We start from the raw sequence: 16,443 nt of genomic DNA on the forward strand, positions 1-16,443 counted from the left end.
GACATTGAATCACAGAGGACTCAAGTTGTCAAATCCTCCCAAGGCAAATATGGTCTAGGTATTTACCTAGACCATATGCACCCTCTAGCCTTCAGAGTGGCCATTTGCCAAGGTCAGAAACACATATGGTCCATCTGGCCAAGGATATTTCATTGTGTTCTTCCTTTATATCAGTTTGTGGGAACTGTTACAAGCAAAATATGAAATATGAGCAGCTAACACATATTTTGCAATAAATAAAAAATAAGGTAAAAACAAACAGTGCAAATTGCCTTCTCTTTATGCCTTAATTTCTTCATCATTTTTTGTTTTGCTTTTGGGGTTTTAAGTGTGTGTTGTAAGTGGTAAGCTCAAAGTATTACCTATTTTACTTTGTTTTCTTTATGGATATTGTTGAAATCCCTTAAAAAGAAAGTCCCATATCTTGCAGCAAAGTAAATCTTGGTGCTCAGTAAGACACTGTACCAGAAAAAAGAGTGGCTGAACTGTTCTCATAGAGCCGTACTCTTTGACATCAAGCAAGGAAGTGGTTAAATGCCAGCGGTGATGCCTTCTTAATAGCGGTGATCAATACAGAGAAAAATAAATGATACTCCCATAGCTTAGTGGTGGAGTGAGGAAGGAAAAGAGGAGAGCCACTCTGGAAAGAAAGCCAACATAGAGGTGTGTGTGAGCTGCTTACCCAAGTGACTGCATTGGCTTTGGCTCCACAGAGCTGTAAGCATTTGGCATGGGGACACGGGACATGGTGCCTTCACACTTCCTCCGTACCAGTTACTATTTTGACTTCTCTTTTCTTTACAGGAACCCAGACCTTTGTATAACAAAAGGTGCCAGTTTTATTCAAGTGGAATAGGATTCCTATATGATGCCTACCAGACAGAGGTAAACAAACTCACTTCATCATGTGTTTATTTTGCTGTGCTTTGAGGGGCTGGGGAGGAGGGAGGTAGATGTTTGGCAGCATGTCTGTCCATGTAGGTCACGGGTAGAGAGAAAGCCCACTGTTCTTTCTCCCACAGGTGACTCCCTGCTTATCCAAGCCTCTGATGATTGCAAATCACTACAATCAGTGCGGTTTTGAATCATCATTGGTGTTTCTATCCAGTACATTACTCTGGGACTGGAATGATTCCCAGTCCATCTATGCTGTATAATAGTTGTCTGGAATGTGTTTGTCACATTGGCATCTTTCTCTAAGGAGGTTTTTGTAGACTCCAAGTGGAATAGGAAATATCTAAATTAATCCACTTGTATTGTCCAGAAGACTTCAAACCTCTGTATTTATCCATCACAGGCCAAAAACATCAATGGTCTGAATGCAGCTTTTTTATTATCTCAATGACATCAACATGGCTGGAAAAGTGCCCATATCCAAATGGCTAGCCTCCTGAGAAGTCCAGATTCAGTTTCTTTTCCTATTTTATTATTGTGGTAAATTGGTGGTGAAAAGAAAGGCAGAGCAGCATTGAGAACAGCTAGACAATGGTATAATTTTCAGGAAGCCAGATGTCCTTTATCACTATCCCTCCCATGGCTAAGAAAAGGTGTATGGGGAGTGCTACCACCAAAAATTCTAGAAAGCTTAGCAAAGTATATTACCAGGTTAAGCAGCTCCTTAAATCTTGCTGCTAGGGCACTCCGTTGTTGATCCCAGAAAAATGTATGACAAAAATATTTCAATTATCTCCTTGACTGAAGACCTGTCCAGAAAAACTTATGAAGTGTGACAACACTCTTTAAGTTTTACTCCATCCTCTTCTAAAGTGTGCTTGCACACTCAGACATATAGCCTGAGAAATGCTTCTGATTTCTGTAATAAGCATGTGGTTGGTGTCACACTGACCACAACTTGTGGGTGACCCCAGCCTTGAGCTTCCAGACAGATGGTTTTCTACAGCTCTGCTGCTTCTGGGAACGTCTGAAGTTGGGCCACCCAGAACTCCTTTCTCTATTCTGGCAAAAAAAAAAAATGTATCTTTTAAAAGCGTGGGTAGTTTTTACTAACATGCTTATCTGGTTGTCCACTGATTTAGAGTCAGCATGTGCTAATTCAGAGTTAAGGATTCATGGCATTTGTACTTGGCTTTTACTTTTCCAAAGTTAGCCAGCTAGTGAGCAGGGGACATGCTCTGCATGCCAGGCAAACACTTAACTAGGAAGAACAGATTGTTTACTGAGTGCAAGTTTCCTTTTGATTGCCATCTCTCACCTCTAAGTGGTCTACAGTGGCAGTTTTCACACTAAAAAGGATGTACAGATTCAGTACTCAGGAGCTGAGAAACATCTTTTTTAACACCTCTTGTGGACACTGTTCCACAGAGTAGCATATTCATGGCTAAGCAGAACTGTCTGACAGAAACTTCTCAAAAGCAGGCATGCTCCTTCTATTTTTTCATTATGAAGAATTTTCCATTCGACAATATATTTTATTTGCATTTTGTGAACAAAATACTTCTCAGTGGTTACAGTACATTTTTTTCCATCAAAATAAAAGCTAGAGAAAGAACATATTTTCTGACCTGCTAGCTTTTGAAACCTGAGAGCTCTCCAGGATTTCAGGGTCAATAAGCTAAAAATCTTAGGGGAAAAAAAGCACCTTACATATAAAATATTTCAATTGGTCTGTAGTGACAAGTAGAAGTGATTAATGCTTACCACACTTAAGGAGTCATTAAAATGATTTTTTTGTCTGGATAGAAAGTGGTGTACATGTGCCTGCCTTTATTGTTCTAACATCTGTCCATCCCTCGAATTCCTGCTCACGCAAATTAACCTTTTCAGTTTTCTATTCAAAAGCTTGCAGTAAATGGTACTTATTTACTGGAGTGCTTGGATCTTTTCTGAATTATTTTGTTTGTGAGTTTTGGGATTGTTCTTGCTGGTGTTCCTAATTATTTCCATCTTCAGGAGGTTTTTACTGAAAGGAGAGAGCTCACATTTATTGGAAGTTGTTCAGATAAATCGACTCCTTTGCCCATTTCACCACTATAATGGACTGGTATTCTTATCCACTTCGGTGACTTTCTGTAATGTATCTCTCAAGACATGGAGACATGGTCTCCACACCACAGCTGTAGAGATCCAAATCTCATGGCTGCAGACCCTGGGTCTCAGCAGAATAGCACCAGGCAGTGCCGCAAAGTGCTTAAAAACTCTGGCAAGCCCTGACTGCAGGCTGATGCTGGGGGCTCTGGGCTTCATAGTGCAAATGCCCTCAGACTCTGGGGCTGACATCCTGGTTAAATGTCCTAGGAACTCAGAGACATCCTTTTGGCCTGTGGTTGTAGATTTTGGAATATCAGGATCTTTCTGCACAACAGGTAATAAAACTTGACACTGCAGTAGTTTATTTTTTCTGTGGCCAGTAGGATGATTTACACAACACTGAAACACTGAGAATAAAGGTCAGTCTCTTCTTTTTTGGCAGGTGACATGTCATACCTTAAACAGCAAGTGCCAGCTGAAAGTAAAGAGTAACACATGCTATTGCTGTGATCTGTACAACTGTGAGAAGTAAGTACCTGGGTGCGGTTCATGGCCTGTGAGAAATCCTTGGTTGTTTGTCCTTACTTGTAAATGATAGGGCCTGGAAAAGCAACACAAGGAGCTTATATGCTGAGAAGTCCAGTTCCTCTTCAATTGAAGTCCTGATGCCAGCAGATAAGATGTCAGGACTTGTTTACTAGTGTTGATATTATTTAAGTTTCTTTTTCTTTAAATACATCCATAAGCTCTTTGCTTTGTGATCAAAATTGATCACAGTCACAGCCCTGTTTGGATATACTGTTGGTCTGGCAATACAATTTTCCCATTAGATTTAATAAGTCTTCTACCTGAGTCACCCTTTGCACACCTCAGTATCATAGATTCACAGAATGGTTTGGGTTGGAAGATCATCTAGTTCCAACCCCCTTGCCATGTGTAGGGACACCTACCAGGTTTCTCAGAGCCTTATCCAAGTGGGTCTTGGATACACTTCCATAAATGGGGCAACCACAGCTTCTCTGGGCAACCTGTTCCAATGTCTCACCACTCTAACAGTGAGGAATTTCTTCCTAATATCTAATCTAATTCCTCCCTCTTTCAGTCTAAAGCCATTCCCTCTTGTCCAATTACTACATACCCGTGTGTCATTGTGAGAAATATCTCTAATTTAAACTTAGAAGATGGTCAAATAAAGTGAAACAAAGAACTTTATTAGCAGAGCACTGGTTGCACCGAACTCGTGACCTGGTTTGAGCACACCTGACTGGGAGGGGACAAGCCTTTTTAAGGTCTCTTGATTTATATAACTGTTCCCTCACACCTCCCATGCCAGGCCCTGCTCCTCTCTTCCTCAAAAGGCAATCCTCACCTTTTGGTACAGTTCACTGGTTGTTCCCATCCACCTATGAGGTTGTTTCCCTGCCCCCAGCTGCATGGTCTCCTGGCAGTGAGCCCAAATTGGTCTCACTGCCTTACAGGCTTTCCGATTCGCCTTCCTACTGTACCAGTAAGCAAAACAGTAAGTCAGCAGTAGTAACAGTGATCAGAACCACCAGAACAATAAGAACAGCAAACAAGGCAGGCAGTAAGCAGCAGTCAGTAACAGTGACCAGAACAACATGCAACCCACCAGTTCCTGACCACAAAATGGCTCTTCAGTCTCCCAAAATGACCTCCAGGTATCTCAACATGAGGTAACCATGGAAATATCTGCTTGTAATAAAACCATCTCATTTATTTCTCACAATCATCTTACCAGGCACTCTCATGTGACCTCTGCAACCCTCTACAGTTCACTGACAGTCAGTTTTCCTTTTTATCCTCCATGTATTTCTCATCTTTCTTCCTTCCTACATCTCCTGTTTTATTTTGGTTTTGCCTCCTTTTCGTATGCTAGCAGCTGTTTATAGCCCCAGTCCTCTGGAAGCCTTGGCTAGAATCCTGCCAGACATGAACAGTTTGGGTGTAGGGAAACAAGGGTGGCACAATCAAGGTTTCTGCATAACAAAGTAGCTCTTGCCCAGTTCCTGGGCAAGAGAAGTAAAAAATGACATTTGGGACTAGGGGTAAGTCATCTATGCGTGCATATTTCTCATGCAGATAGAAGACAAAAAGTGAGTGCAGGTCTACAGGATGGATTAAAATCTACTACGAATGTTACAATCTTTTGCTTATGTAAAAAATATTAAATCTGGATATGATGCAGTTATACAGAACAAGTGAAATGGGAAAGGTAGAGAATGCACAACTGTTGTACCTTTTCTGTGATGGACAACAAGCACAAAAGTCCTTACATTAGTCAATCAGGCATCAGGCATTTCTATGACAGAAAAATGATGGAACACCATATTTGCAATGCATTGCATATACATTTGCAATGTATATTCTGAGAATGCTTCCTTCCATGGTACACAGCTAACTGCTACATGTTAACACTGAATCAAACAGCAGAATTCAATACAGGAAAGAACAGGGGTGTTAAAGGGCTGGAAGTATGCAGAGTTATCAAAGAAAAGTGAGTGAAACTCTGTTGCTTAAAGCATAAGCTAACAACAAGGAGAGCTCAGGCATATTCCCCCTCCCGATGGAGATCCTCATTCCATTTTTCTAAGACATTGAGTTTGTCTGGAACACCTGGGACTGATCACTGCTGTGATAGTATTCCATGATACAATTAGACATGTGTGTCCTTCACAGTGGACAGCAAGTAAACGAGCAGTCATGATGCTGTAGAGACTTGGCAATTCCAGCTCACAGGATGGCTAGAGAGAAGCAGGACTAGACACAGTTACACAGAGTAGTTTGTTCTCAGCCATGGAATAGAGTGGTATGTGGGCAGGATCACAAGTCTGATTTCCTCAGCCTCGTGGTAGCTGAAGTTATAGGTTTGCCTAGTTAAGATGGGCTCGTGATAGTGGCCAAGTGAACTCAACAGTAGTGGTTCTTCAGTGCCAGAACCATACCCTCAAGCCATTGATTGGACAGGACTATGCCTGCCTTGGTTCTTCCCAGGAATATTGTTGGTTTCTCCACACTGCTACCTTCCTCTGCAGAGCTTTCACTGGCTTTTGGCAAGACAATGAAGGTTAAACATGCCTGATTTGCAATAACTAGTGTGGTGTAGAAATATGAACAAAGATTTCTGGATAGTACAATCCATAGTGTAAAAGACACATCTTTATACTGTACTGTATTGCATTTCTTAATTTGGAACCATGGACATCATAAAGAAGTGTAGCCAGCTAGAAAAACCTCCCTTCCTGTGGTTGAATTAATGCTTAAGCAACTTGTTTTTCCCAGTTTCAAAGATGCCAGCAGGTGAGCTGTGAAAAAAATCAAAGGCAAGCATGCTTTAGCTGGTAGCTGAATGACAAGCATCCATATACCAAGACTGTGCCTGTGTTCAGAGGCCCTGAGCAAAAAAATTAAAAAAGAGTCCATGCTGATAAACACCACCAATCAGCAAAACTAGAGTTGGTATTAGTTGGACTGCATGTTTGATGCTAGCCTTAGCAGAGCCAATTTTACAGCAGAACTTTATCCGGTTCTTCCGAGCAGTGTTTGGTGGGAGCATGGATGAAGTACTTTGCCAAACAGGAAAGCAAGCAGGAAGGATTCAGATCCTCTAGAGCTCTATATTGTGTGCAAAACCATTCCCACTGCAGTGACATTGTCTGCATTCCCTTTCAGTTCAGACCAGTCCTCCAGCTACTATGAATTTCTTGGCGTCAGCAGCTGTCAGGATGTGGTTCACCTGTACAGGCTGCTGTGGTCCTCCACAGTCCTCAACATCATTGGCTTGTTTCTGGGCATTATTACAGCAGCCATTCTTGGGGCTTTTAAAGACATGGTAAGGCTCACAGTCTCTTGCCTTATGTGCGGATGTCTGGGCTTGTTGACATTGTCATATGGGTTAAAACCAAGGAAGCGTAAGTGTACAAAGGAGACACTTTGAACGTGTTTACTGTGTGTTCTGGGAGTCTGGAGTTATATCTTTAGGCTAAGCTATTGCCGCTGCTCACAGCTAAGTAGGTCAAGCCTGGTCAAATACATGAATAGAAGGGAAAAAACAGGTGCCTGTCTGAACAAATGCTGGCACTTCACTAAGTGGCATCTTTTTTTTCCTTCTAATTCATCTCTGAACATGTGGGCCAGCACAGAGTCTGAGCATGCTAGTTTGTAGCTAACATGTAAAACTCAAGTCCTAGGTGTGACTGTTTAATTTACGTACTTCTTTTCCCCAAGAATGGGGATGAATTCTGAAGTACCAGTCAAGTTTTTATTTAAACAGTTGTGTACCCAGGTCACATTAACATCCTCTTTTGCTTCGCTAAGGAATGCCACTCTCTAATTGCTGCCTGTGCCACAGCACCATGTTGTGCTGATGTGCAACACTGCAGCCAGAAGAGGCTGTTAGCTAGGAGGGATAATCTGATACAATGCTTCATCCACCTAGATTTTCTTACACATTAAAAGGGTGAAGCTATTCCTGGGATCATCACTGTCACTGGTCATGTTTGCTAAAGCAGTGCCTAAAGACCAACAAAGGGGCTCATGATTGATTAGACTCTCAGAGGAGTAGATGGTCCCAGCCCAAAAAGCTTCCAAACTAAATGGGTGGAGGTGAGGGGATGGAAGTGAAATGCAGGAGCCAAAGGGAGGTGTGATAGCAGCACAGGTCATCTTAGATCCATGATGTTACTGGTGGCTATTCCAGAGGCAAAAACTCAATAAAAAGACAGGTAAAACAAAATAAGAGAGGTATGGAGCAGGGAAGAGAAAGCAAGAGAGATAGTTGAGATGTACATCTGGGCAGGAGGAGGGGCAGACTAGAGGGAAGGTGCTGCTCAGACCTCGCAGCCAGTGAGCCAAGGACCCAGTCAGACTGGAGACCATCCAGGCCTGGCTCTGACCACCCAGAGTTCCTCAGCAAGCATGCCTGGCCTAACTACAACGTGTGTTGGGTGCTTAAAACCACCTGACAGAGCAGGGCCAAATGAATTATTTGAAATTTATCTCTGTTAAGAGTTGCAAAATTTCCTGGAAATATTTCCCTCTCTACCTTAAGGAAAATGAGCACACTGAGCTTTCCTATGGAAGACGTGCAGCTGAGCTATCAAATTTAAGTCAGCGAACTCTTGCTAGAAGTTGATAAGATTGCAGCCAGCCAGTAAAGAGTTGCAGCTGCCCAATGGGAGAGAGCAGATTTCCCATCTTAATTCATCTCCTACTCGTCAGAGAAACAATGGCAGAAGCAACTGCAGTGGGAAATAAGGGAGAGAACAGCTATATGAAGCGTCATCTACACTAAGTCCCTGAGAGAGCATTGCAGCTTTTTAGCGCCACTAAGTGTTTTCCCCTGCCTAGCAGATGGGTGCAAGTGCAGCTGTTGGAGTTGCTAGTGCTCTCTTGAGATGGGAAAAGGTACAGAGAGCCAGCCCAAGTCCATCTAATGTCTTGCTCAACCCAAGGCTTACATGGGATTTGGGTTGATGCATTGTAGCAGGGCAAGCTCTAGCCCAGATACAGCTCTGTACTTAACGGGGCCATCACTGCACTGCGTGTGAAGGATATCAAGCCAAGGAGATGCTCCTGGGAGAACTGGGATCTCCGTGACCTCATACATTGCCTGGCTAGGAGGCAGAGCCTGGGTCACAGTCTTGGTCCTTTTGACTGAGTGGCATAAAGCTGTGCAAGGAAATTGCAGCAGTAGTGGATAAGCAGCTTCCCCCCAAGCTTGGCTGGAGCGAGTCTGTCAAGGCTCCAGGTAAAAACTTGACCTGAATAAGCTGTTTAATGTCTCCTCTCAGTGTGAGCAGAAGAAAAGGTACTCCTAGATCAAGGGAAAGATGAGTTTGTGTCAGTCACCTCAGCACAGGATCCATGCTGTGCTTGTGAAAGTCTTACTGAAGCAGCAACTCAAAATGCAGTGACCACTCCTTGCTCCTGCCTGTGCTTTTTCAGGTTCTTTTGAGTTATGTACTAGAGCTGGTTTGCTAATCTGCTACTCCCTTGCCTTAGAAAAGCAGTAACTCTTGGGGAAAGACAGGGCCAAGAAAACATCAAGCAGAAGAGGGAAAGAAAGGGGCATGGGACTGAAATAAGGAAAGAAACCCTTTAAAATATGTGGGAGAACTTCTTTGTTTCAGGATGTCACCTTCCCACAGAAGTGCTCTCTAGCATTTTGCAGGAAGAGCTGCAAAGCCCAGCTGAAATGCCTCAGGGCATTGCTCTGGAATTAACTTCCAAAAAACTATCTCTCGGGAATGCTGGCAGCCAAAACATGCTACAAAGGGGAGAGTCTGCAAAACAGTGCCGTTGCCTTTAAACCCATCATATTTCCTGGACAGAAAAAAAAAGGTGTTGTTTTGGTTTTTGCGGGCTTTCTTTCTTGTGACAAATTCCCTACAGACTGTGGCACACTCCCTGTAGTTTTGCTTCCTGCCACAGGGCCGTGCTGGCTCAGTGGGAAACATTTCATCCTCTCCTGACTCCCAAGGTGTCAGCTCAGTGGCCCCTATGTAACCCGTGGGGCTGCAGTGGTTGCGACAGGTACCTTCCTTTTCAAGTCTACAGCGTGCTTGGATATAGGACACTGGCTGGGCAGTTACCTTAAAATCACCTTTAACAAAAAGCAGATTAATATATAACTTAAATAGATGGACTTGCAGTATCCAAAATGATAACACACTGTGATTATTTCTTACAGAAGACGGAGGTAAAGAATTGCATGGAAAACTTCACTTGCTGGTCCTAAGAGTTAATCTAGAAACTCCCTGCCCTGTCCCAGTATTCATCTGATGACTTCTGGATGTTTTCCTGACACACCTTGCCAAGGAATCTGCCTTCTGGGAGTTTAGGGTTACATTAATCTGAACTACTGATGGTTTGGGGAGGGGGTTGCTGCCTTTTTTTTTTCAATTTGTCTCCTTCTTGCAGTCTCCTTAAGGGAATCTGAACAGATTGAATAGCATTCCCATATCCCCTCTCCTCTTCCTTCACCCTACTTTAAAAAGGGAAACAAAATTAATACCTAATTACTGAGCTACTTGCCATGGCTTAGCACTCATGCAATTAAAGGTGCAGTCTGATGTGAAAAGTAACCGTAGCTTGAAAATAAATGCTCTGGCAGGTCTGTGGCAGGCCAATGAGCTGACACTGGCAGCACACCCTGACCGGTTGGTAGCTCTTTATCTCTTTGACTTGGGTGGTGGTTTAGTTTAGAATGTCTCCACCTACCAGTGTATTTTAGGTGACTAATTTAACGTAGTGTAATTACTGGAATACTTAATAAAATCATTCAACCAGCTTCAGTACCTGCAAATTGTTGATGGCTCTGGGCTGAGACCAGATAGCCTGATAATAAGGTGCTTTGATCAGTGGATTTGGAGTAGATGACTCCCTAAAACTGTCTCCTAGGACTGTTGTGATGTTCATACTTAGCAATTAGAGAGCAGTGCTGCTATGGATAGAGGGAAGGTGAGAGGATTGAGAGAGGTTCCCAGGAGAAGAACTCAAAAAAAAAGAAAGACCCAAAGCAGGTCAAATAGCAGCACCCAAAGAGACTCACACCAGAAAGTTAGTGACAGATGCAGAACAGGCATCTGTATTTTTCACTGGGCAAAACAAGTGTTTCTTGATGCATTGATGTCCATAACCAGAGGGATCTAATTTCTCTTCTCCTAAGAAGGAAGGACACATTCTAGGGCCATGTTGCTGGCTGCAAACCTTTGGGTCTGAGGCAAGCATTTTAACTGCTTCTCACTCTGTCTAAAAGGCTATGTTTCTTCCTTTCTCCCCACCATATCCACCCAGCAGGGTGGGTAGAAAGGGGGCTACCTTGCAGATGAGTGTTTTTGAGGATGCCTTAAAAATGAGAGACTTGCTTCTCCCATGAAATAAGCTCTCTGCTTTCAACCCCAGCCTTTTTCTATGCCAGCTCCTAAAATGCTAAGTTTCTCTAAGGAGCTAAGGCCTAAATTGTCAGGTAACCTCATGTGGTACATCAGTGACCTAGATGATGTTTTCCATGTGCAAACACAATTAATATGCCTCTTTCTTAATCTCAGAGGTCTCACACTATCTCCAGAGGATACAGTGGTTTATGTCTCTCACTGATAAATCTGAAAGGAAATGCCAAGAAAAAAAATACTGGCTGCTGCTTTCAGCATTTGTCTGGCAACTACCATGTTTTATTATTTCAGTGAAAAGAAAATTCCATGCTCTCATGTGGAGGAATCTGCTAACAAAAACAAAGGAAATCAAAAAACCCACTGGATTTATCTCAAGAAAATCTTTCACAGAGCTCTGTTGTCCTTCACAAATGGTTATATAGCACATAGGTTTAGGGCTTAACACAAACCCCCTTTCATATTTAGCTTTTACTCCTTTTTTTCCTTACCAAGTTTTATTAGCTGGTTTAATATGAGCTCTTACTTCTTCCTGCAAACCTCATTTCACATTGTAATTAAGGGACATGTCAATAAAGCCACGGGAAAAGGATTTTATGTGGTAGGAATGAGGTATGCATGTCGAGAGTGATACTAGAGAGCTAGCAGCAAACTCTTTCACAAGCGAGAGGGAACTGTGAAAGAAGAGCAACTGGTCTGGAAAGGGAGATCTTTGTAAATCTGTGTAGGAAAGCAGTGAGAAAAGACATGAGGGCATCAGGTAGTTGCTGTTGGAAAGTGTCTTCAGCAAATGGTGAAGGACTAGGTGTTCGGTGCTGGAATGAGTGAGAAGAGACAGCCAAATGTATGCTGTATGCTGTGCTCTTCAGGCTGTCTCAGATCTGGAGTCCTGCCAGTGCTTCTGGAACTGTTGCTAGGGAAGCACCAGCCGTCTTTTTCCAAGGAAAGAAGATTAAAATAGCTCTGTATTTTTACTCAGAAAATTCACTCTGGATACACCCTCTCATTCTGTCTGCTCCGTGGTTTTTTGTAATCATGTTGGAAAATAGAAAGCTGTTAAATTGTCTGATTGCTTGTGTTAGGAGCAGTTCCTGCTCCAGCTCCCTCTATGCTGTGTTGATATATTGTTGTCTTCTGTGCTAAACAGGTACCTCTGTCCCAAATTGCATTCAGCGCTGCACCTCCTCCTCAGATCCTGTACAATCCTGCCCAGCAGATCCTAACATATGCTGGGTTCTGTCCTTCTGCAGCAACTATTTCTACATATCCATCCTACCCATTAGCTCTTCAGGTACAGTACAAAATGGCACCCTTCTTACTCCATCAGAAAAGCATAAGATGCTACTCAGTACATACTTTGCAGAGGTAGATCTTAGCTCTGGGGTTTGAACCAAGGCAAGGAAGTTTGATCCCAACTCACAGGTTTATCTCTGGGATGAGTTAGTCTGCACTAAGTTTCAGGTCTGTTCTCAGACCTCGGGCTTTCTCTGGTTGTCCTTTGCTGACCAGGAATCCCACTGTGGGATTCAGGCCGTGTACAAGTTGTTATGAAGGTGAACGCAGCCCCCATATTGGGCAAGATAAAGCAGCAACAGAGGCACTGGGGAAGCCAAAGGAAGCATCTGGCACACACAGGATTTGGCTGAAAAATTTATACACCTTAGCCCACCCTACACTTAATATAGAGATAAGTATATTAGGACTTATCAGATGGAAAGGAGGCGAGAAAGGGGAGGACTTAAGAGGCCTGTGAAACTGAGTGCTACAGAAAGGATTGTGGATGGATATTAGTGATAACTTCTCACACACAAAGTGTTGGTTGCCTCAGTAAAGCTATTAAGGGGCAATATAAGCCAGAAATAGGAAGTGCTTTTATAAACAAGAGAAGATTCAAATGCCACAGGATGGTGTGGAGGAGTATAAATGAGGGGTTAGGGATTTGGGTCTCACTTGCAGCCCAGCAAGACCCCAAATGTCTGCCAGCCACAAGAACCAATGGGGGCTTATCAGAAGATGGAGCCCTGTTTCTTTCAGCTTCCAATAAGCATCTGCCACGGGCCACCACTGGTACACAACAGGTACAGAGCAGCTCTGGCAGTTGGCAGAGGTTGGTGAGCCTCATTGACCAGAGGCAGCTGGCCTGAAAGCAGGAAGGAAAGCTGCCAGAGATGCAGCTTCCACCCCTTGCGGGAGGGGATACAGCATGAGCTGAGTCAGCTTCAGGCCAATCACCTCCTTCAGAAGACTGAGGTACAAGTCATGCTCCAAGTCTGTGTTGTGTTCAGGCAGAACTGGCTTGGAAAATGCAAAGAGTGGTGCTGAGAATGGTGTTTGCTTTTTTTCCCCACCAGAGTGAGGTGATGAACGTAGAGTGATCTGGTAAATAACTGAATATACTGAGACCCTGTAGCAATCACAGGAGCTTTTAGATCTAGTAAAGCACAGTAAGACTGTTTTGTTCCATATGACAGCTTGTTATACTTTGGCTGTGTAGTGCTAGACCAATGGGTACCACAAGTTTTGCAATACTTCTTAATTGAAAACACTGCACAATTTAGCATGAACTAACAGTGGACCAGTGCCCCACAGCCTCCTGGGCTACATCTATTCAGGGCCAATAAGCTACCAGGCACCAGCACTGGGACATCATGATCATCCACACCAGTGAATGGTTAGAATGCTGCCCAGACCATCCAACAATGTTTAGGAAGGGGTCAGAAGATGGCAAGGGCAATGGACTGTTCCCAGCCAGCAGCATGCACACAGACAGTCCCATTGGTTTGGTGGTAAGAGTTCAGCTGTAGGGATGTCCTATGTGCTGTGCCAGTTGGCTTCACAGCCAGAGAACAGTCCTTGGCATGTCTTATGTATTAACATAAATGGGTCCAGGTACTTTGAGACCAAGGGTTGAGAGGCAAAAAAGAACATCTCTTTTTGTTTGCTTTTAGCTGCAAAGCTGTGCTGTTCTGCAGAATTGAGTTAGCATGTAGCCAAGAGTAGAGAGAGAAGGGGATAAAAACAGACAAAAGAAAACAATTAAGCTGAAAAGATGCATGTAAATAGTCATGAGGATCCACTGTAACTGTTCAGTCCTGCGCCCACTGAGAAACAGAAATACACTGTATTTGCCCCAAATTTTTGTCTGCATTCCAAAGCAAACACAGTTATTTTCCTAATTTCTACTTTTTCAAATAAGTGTGTTCATTTGTCTTCTTTCCCCTTCATAACATACATAGGCAGACACCATCAGCTGTTCCCAAGCCAGAAAACGTTAGTGAGAAGCACTCTGCTCCAAAGGGAAAAATTTAATCTTATTTATTCCTAGGGGGAAAGAGAAAAAAACCCTCGAGCCAGCCACCTCCCTGTATGTTTGAGCTCATCATGTTGCAGTTGGGAGAGAAGTAATTTCTGCATCAGTATATGAGTTAAAAAATCATAATTAACTTACTCAAATCTACAAACAGTGAATATTGAAAGCAGGGATGATTAGGAACAGCCAGAAGCTTAACTGTCATCTGCTTCCATTACTTGAGAGCTGTGGGCTGAATCCATGTGGCTGGAAGTCTTCATGATCCATCTAAGAGCTCCAAGCTGCTGGATTCAGGCCTGCTGCTGGATTCACAAACCCTGCTCAGCTGGTCTTAGTGCTGGGAGCTAGGAATCTGGAGCCAGGATTCATCTGACTAAATGCAGGGGCTACTGGCATGTAGGGATCTAGTACTGCCTATAAAGAAATCAAGGAACCACCTGTTCCCTCCTGCCCCTCTGAGAGAGCCCAGGTCCAGGTCTTGTAGTCCTCCCTGTGTCAAATCTGCATGGATATCTGGAATATCCCTTGGCATCCCAAAAGGGCTGAGCACTTACATGTGGGCAACTGAATTAAGCTCTAGCTGTCCACAGAATAGGAGACCCTGCCTGAGCTGGTCTAACCTTTAGAGTCCCACACGGATTATCTCAGGCTAAAGGTATATGACATTCATTCCTGGTCCTCTGCTGAATCCAGGATCTCACTGAATAAATGCTTGCTGGAGGGGCAAACTAAGTCTTTAAAAGAATTGCAACCTGAGCTCGTGGTAAACACTCCTCAGTTCACCTCATGACTTCCTTGTCTACAAGCAGAAATCAGCCAAGTGCAAAAAGAAAGGATGATAACAGGAATGCATTTTGACAAGGATGTAAAAAACATTTATTTTGTTCATTGTGCCAACAAAATCATTCATCACTTCCTGGTACAATTCAGTCACAACCAGTAACAGGCCTGCCAACTGGTCAGGTAAAGGTTGTGATCAGCTGTGCAAGGACTGGTGGTGATGACAGCAGTTACGGGTTGTGCCAGTCATTTGTGCTAGAGGAGAACTTGCTGCAGAAGCAATTTCAGGCAAACAGATGGAACTAGTGGTTGCAGCTTGAGAGAGGAGGAAAGCAAAATCTTCAAAATAAAAAAAACAAAACAACCCAAACCCACAACTAGGTTTAGAGCTGATGTAGCTAGCAGGTCTGTTAGCATACCTGCACTGCCTCAGAGGGTTGAAGGACATAATCAGCCTTCCTGTCAGGATGTGCCCACTCTCACTCACTAAGTCACCCTGTGGCACAAATGCAGGACAACGTTCTCCTTGCCAGGAGGGTTTGACCCAGGGCAACAGCCCCTGCTCACCCAGAGCCCCGCAGAGAAGCTGGGCACTCTGGCATGGGGTCTGCCAACACCAGGGCAGCTCTGAGATGCCACTGTCCAAGGGCCAGCCCTGGTACTGGCCTTTTAGATTGTGGCTATTAATTTTTTTAGCAGCAGGGAGCAGCGTTTACTTGCCATATTTTTCAATTCCCTTGAAAAGGCTCCATGATTACTTCATTTTGTTTTTTAAATTCCAGGCACTTAAAGTTCACTTAAAGCCTGAACCTGAGGGGACCTGAGCCCAACTCTCCAGCTGAAGCGCATGGACTGGCATGTGCTGGCATATGAGGGGAGGAGTAATATCCTGACCCTCTTGACATAAGTGACAAAACTTGGTTAAAAGAATGGTAGGATTTTATCCAGAACATTATTCTCTACATGGATTCTTTTAATAAATTCTGCTTGTTCCTGAACATAGGCTACTTCCTAAGCTCTATTTATTTTTTGTGCCTCTTTTAACCAAAGCCCCATCATAGCTGAGACAGCCAAAGTGAAAGACCTACAGGGAGACACATGCCTACCTGTAAAATTTTCTTAAGAAAGATATGTATTTGGCAAAGGAATAAGACTTTGCATTTATGCAAGTACTACAACTGAGATTAATTATATCTGGGGTAATTTAAATTTCACAGTGATGCCTGGAAACAAGCAGCTACACGTAACCTAATCAGCCGGTCAGGTGCTGTGCCTCACCCAGGAAGCCAGAGCATCTTTTCCTCCAGAAATTCCTGTTCTGTTCTATTGCCCAGCTGTCTGCACAATGTCTATTAAAACTGACTTAGGTTACAGAAGGAATCTGTCTTGTTTCACTAAACACCATCATTGCTAGACTTAAGCAGGTGCTTTAGAACTAAAGTTAATGTTAAGCTG

At 43.4% G+C, this 16,443-nt stretch overlaps 1 protein-coding gene across 1 annotated transcript in view; it reads left to right on the forward strand.

Annotated features, from left to right (window-relative positions):
• The window catches only part of TMEM255B (transmembrane protein 255B), a 69,422-nt gene that overhangs the window by 52,191 nt on the left and 788 nt on the right, over nucleotides 1-16,443 (forward strand). The window contains exons 5-8 of the mRNA XM_051772785.1: nucleotides 805-885; nucleotides 3,431-3,516; nucleotides 6,679-6,838; nucleotides 12,046-12,189. Of these exons, the coding sequence (XP_051628745.1) occupies nucleotides 805-885; nucleotides 3,431-3,516; nucleotides 6,679-6,838; nucleotides 12,046-12,189 (471 nt within the window). The remainder of the gene's footprint in view (nucleotides 1-804; nucleotides 886-3,430; nucleotides 3,517-6,678; nucleotides 6,839-12,045; nucleotides 12,190-16,443) is intronic.

Source organism: Manacus candei, unplaced genomic scaffold (assembly GCF_025592945.1).
Source record: "Manacus candei isolate 608988 ecotype Guabito, Panama unplaced genomic scaffold, ASM2559294v1 h1tg000159l, whole genome shotgun sequence".
In the NCBI taxonomy this organism is placed as follows: Eukaryota; Metazoa; Chordata; class Aves; order Passeriformes; family Pipridae; genus Manacus; species Manacus candei.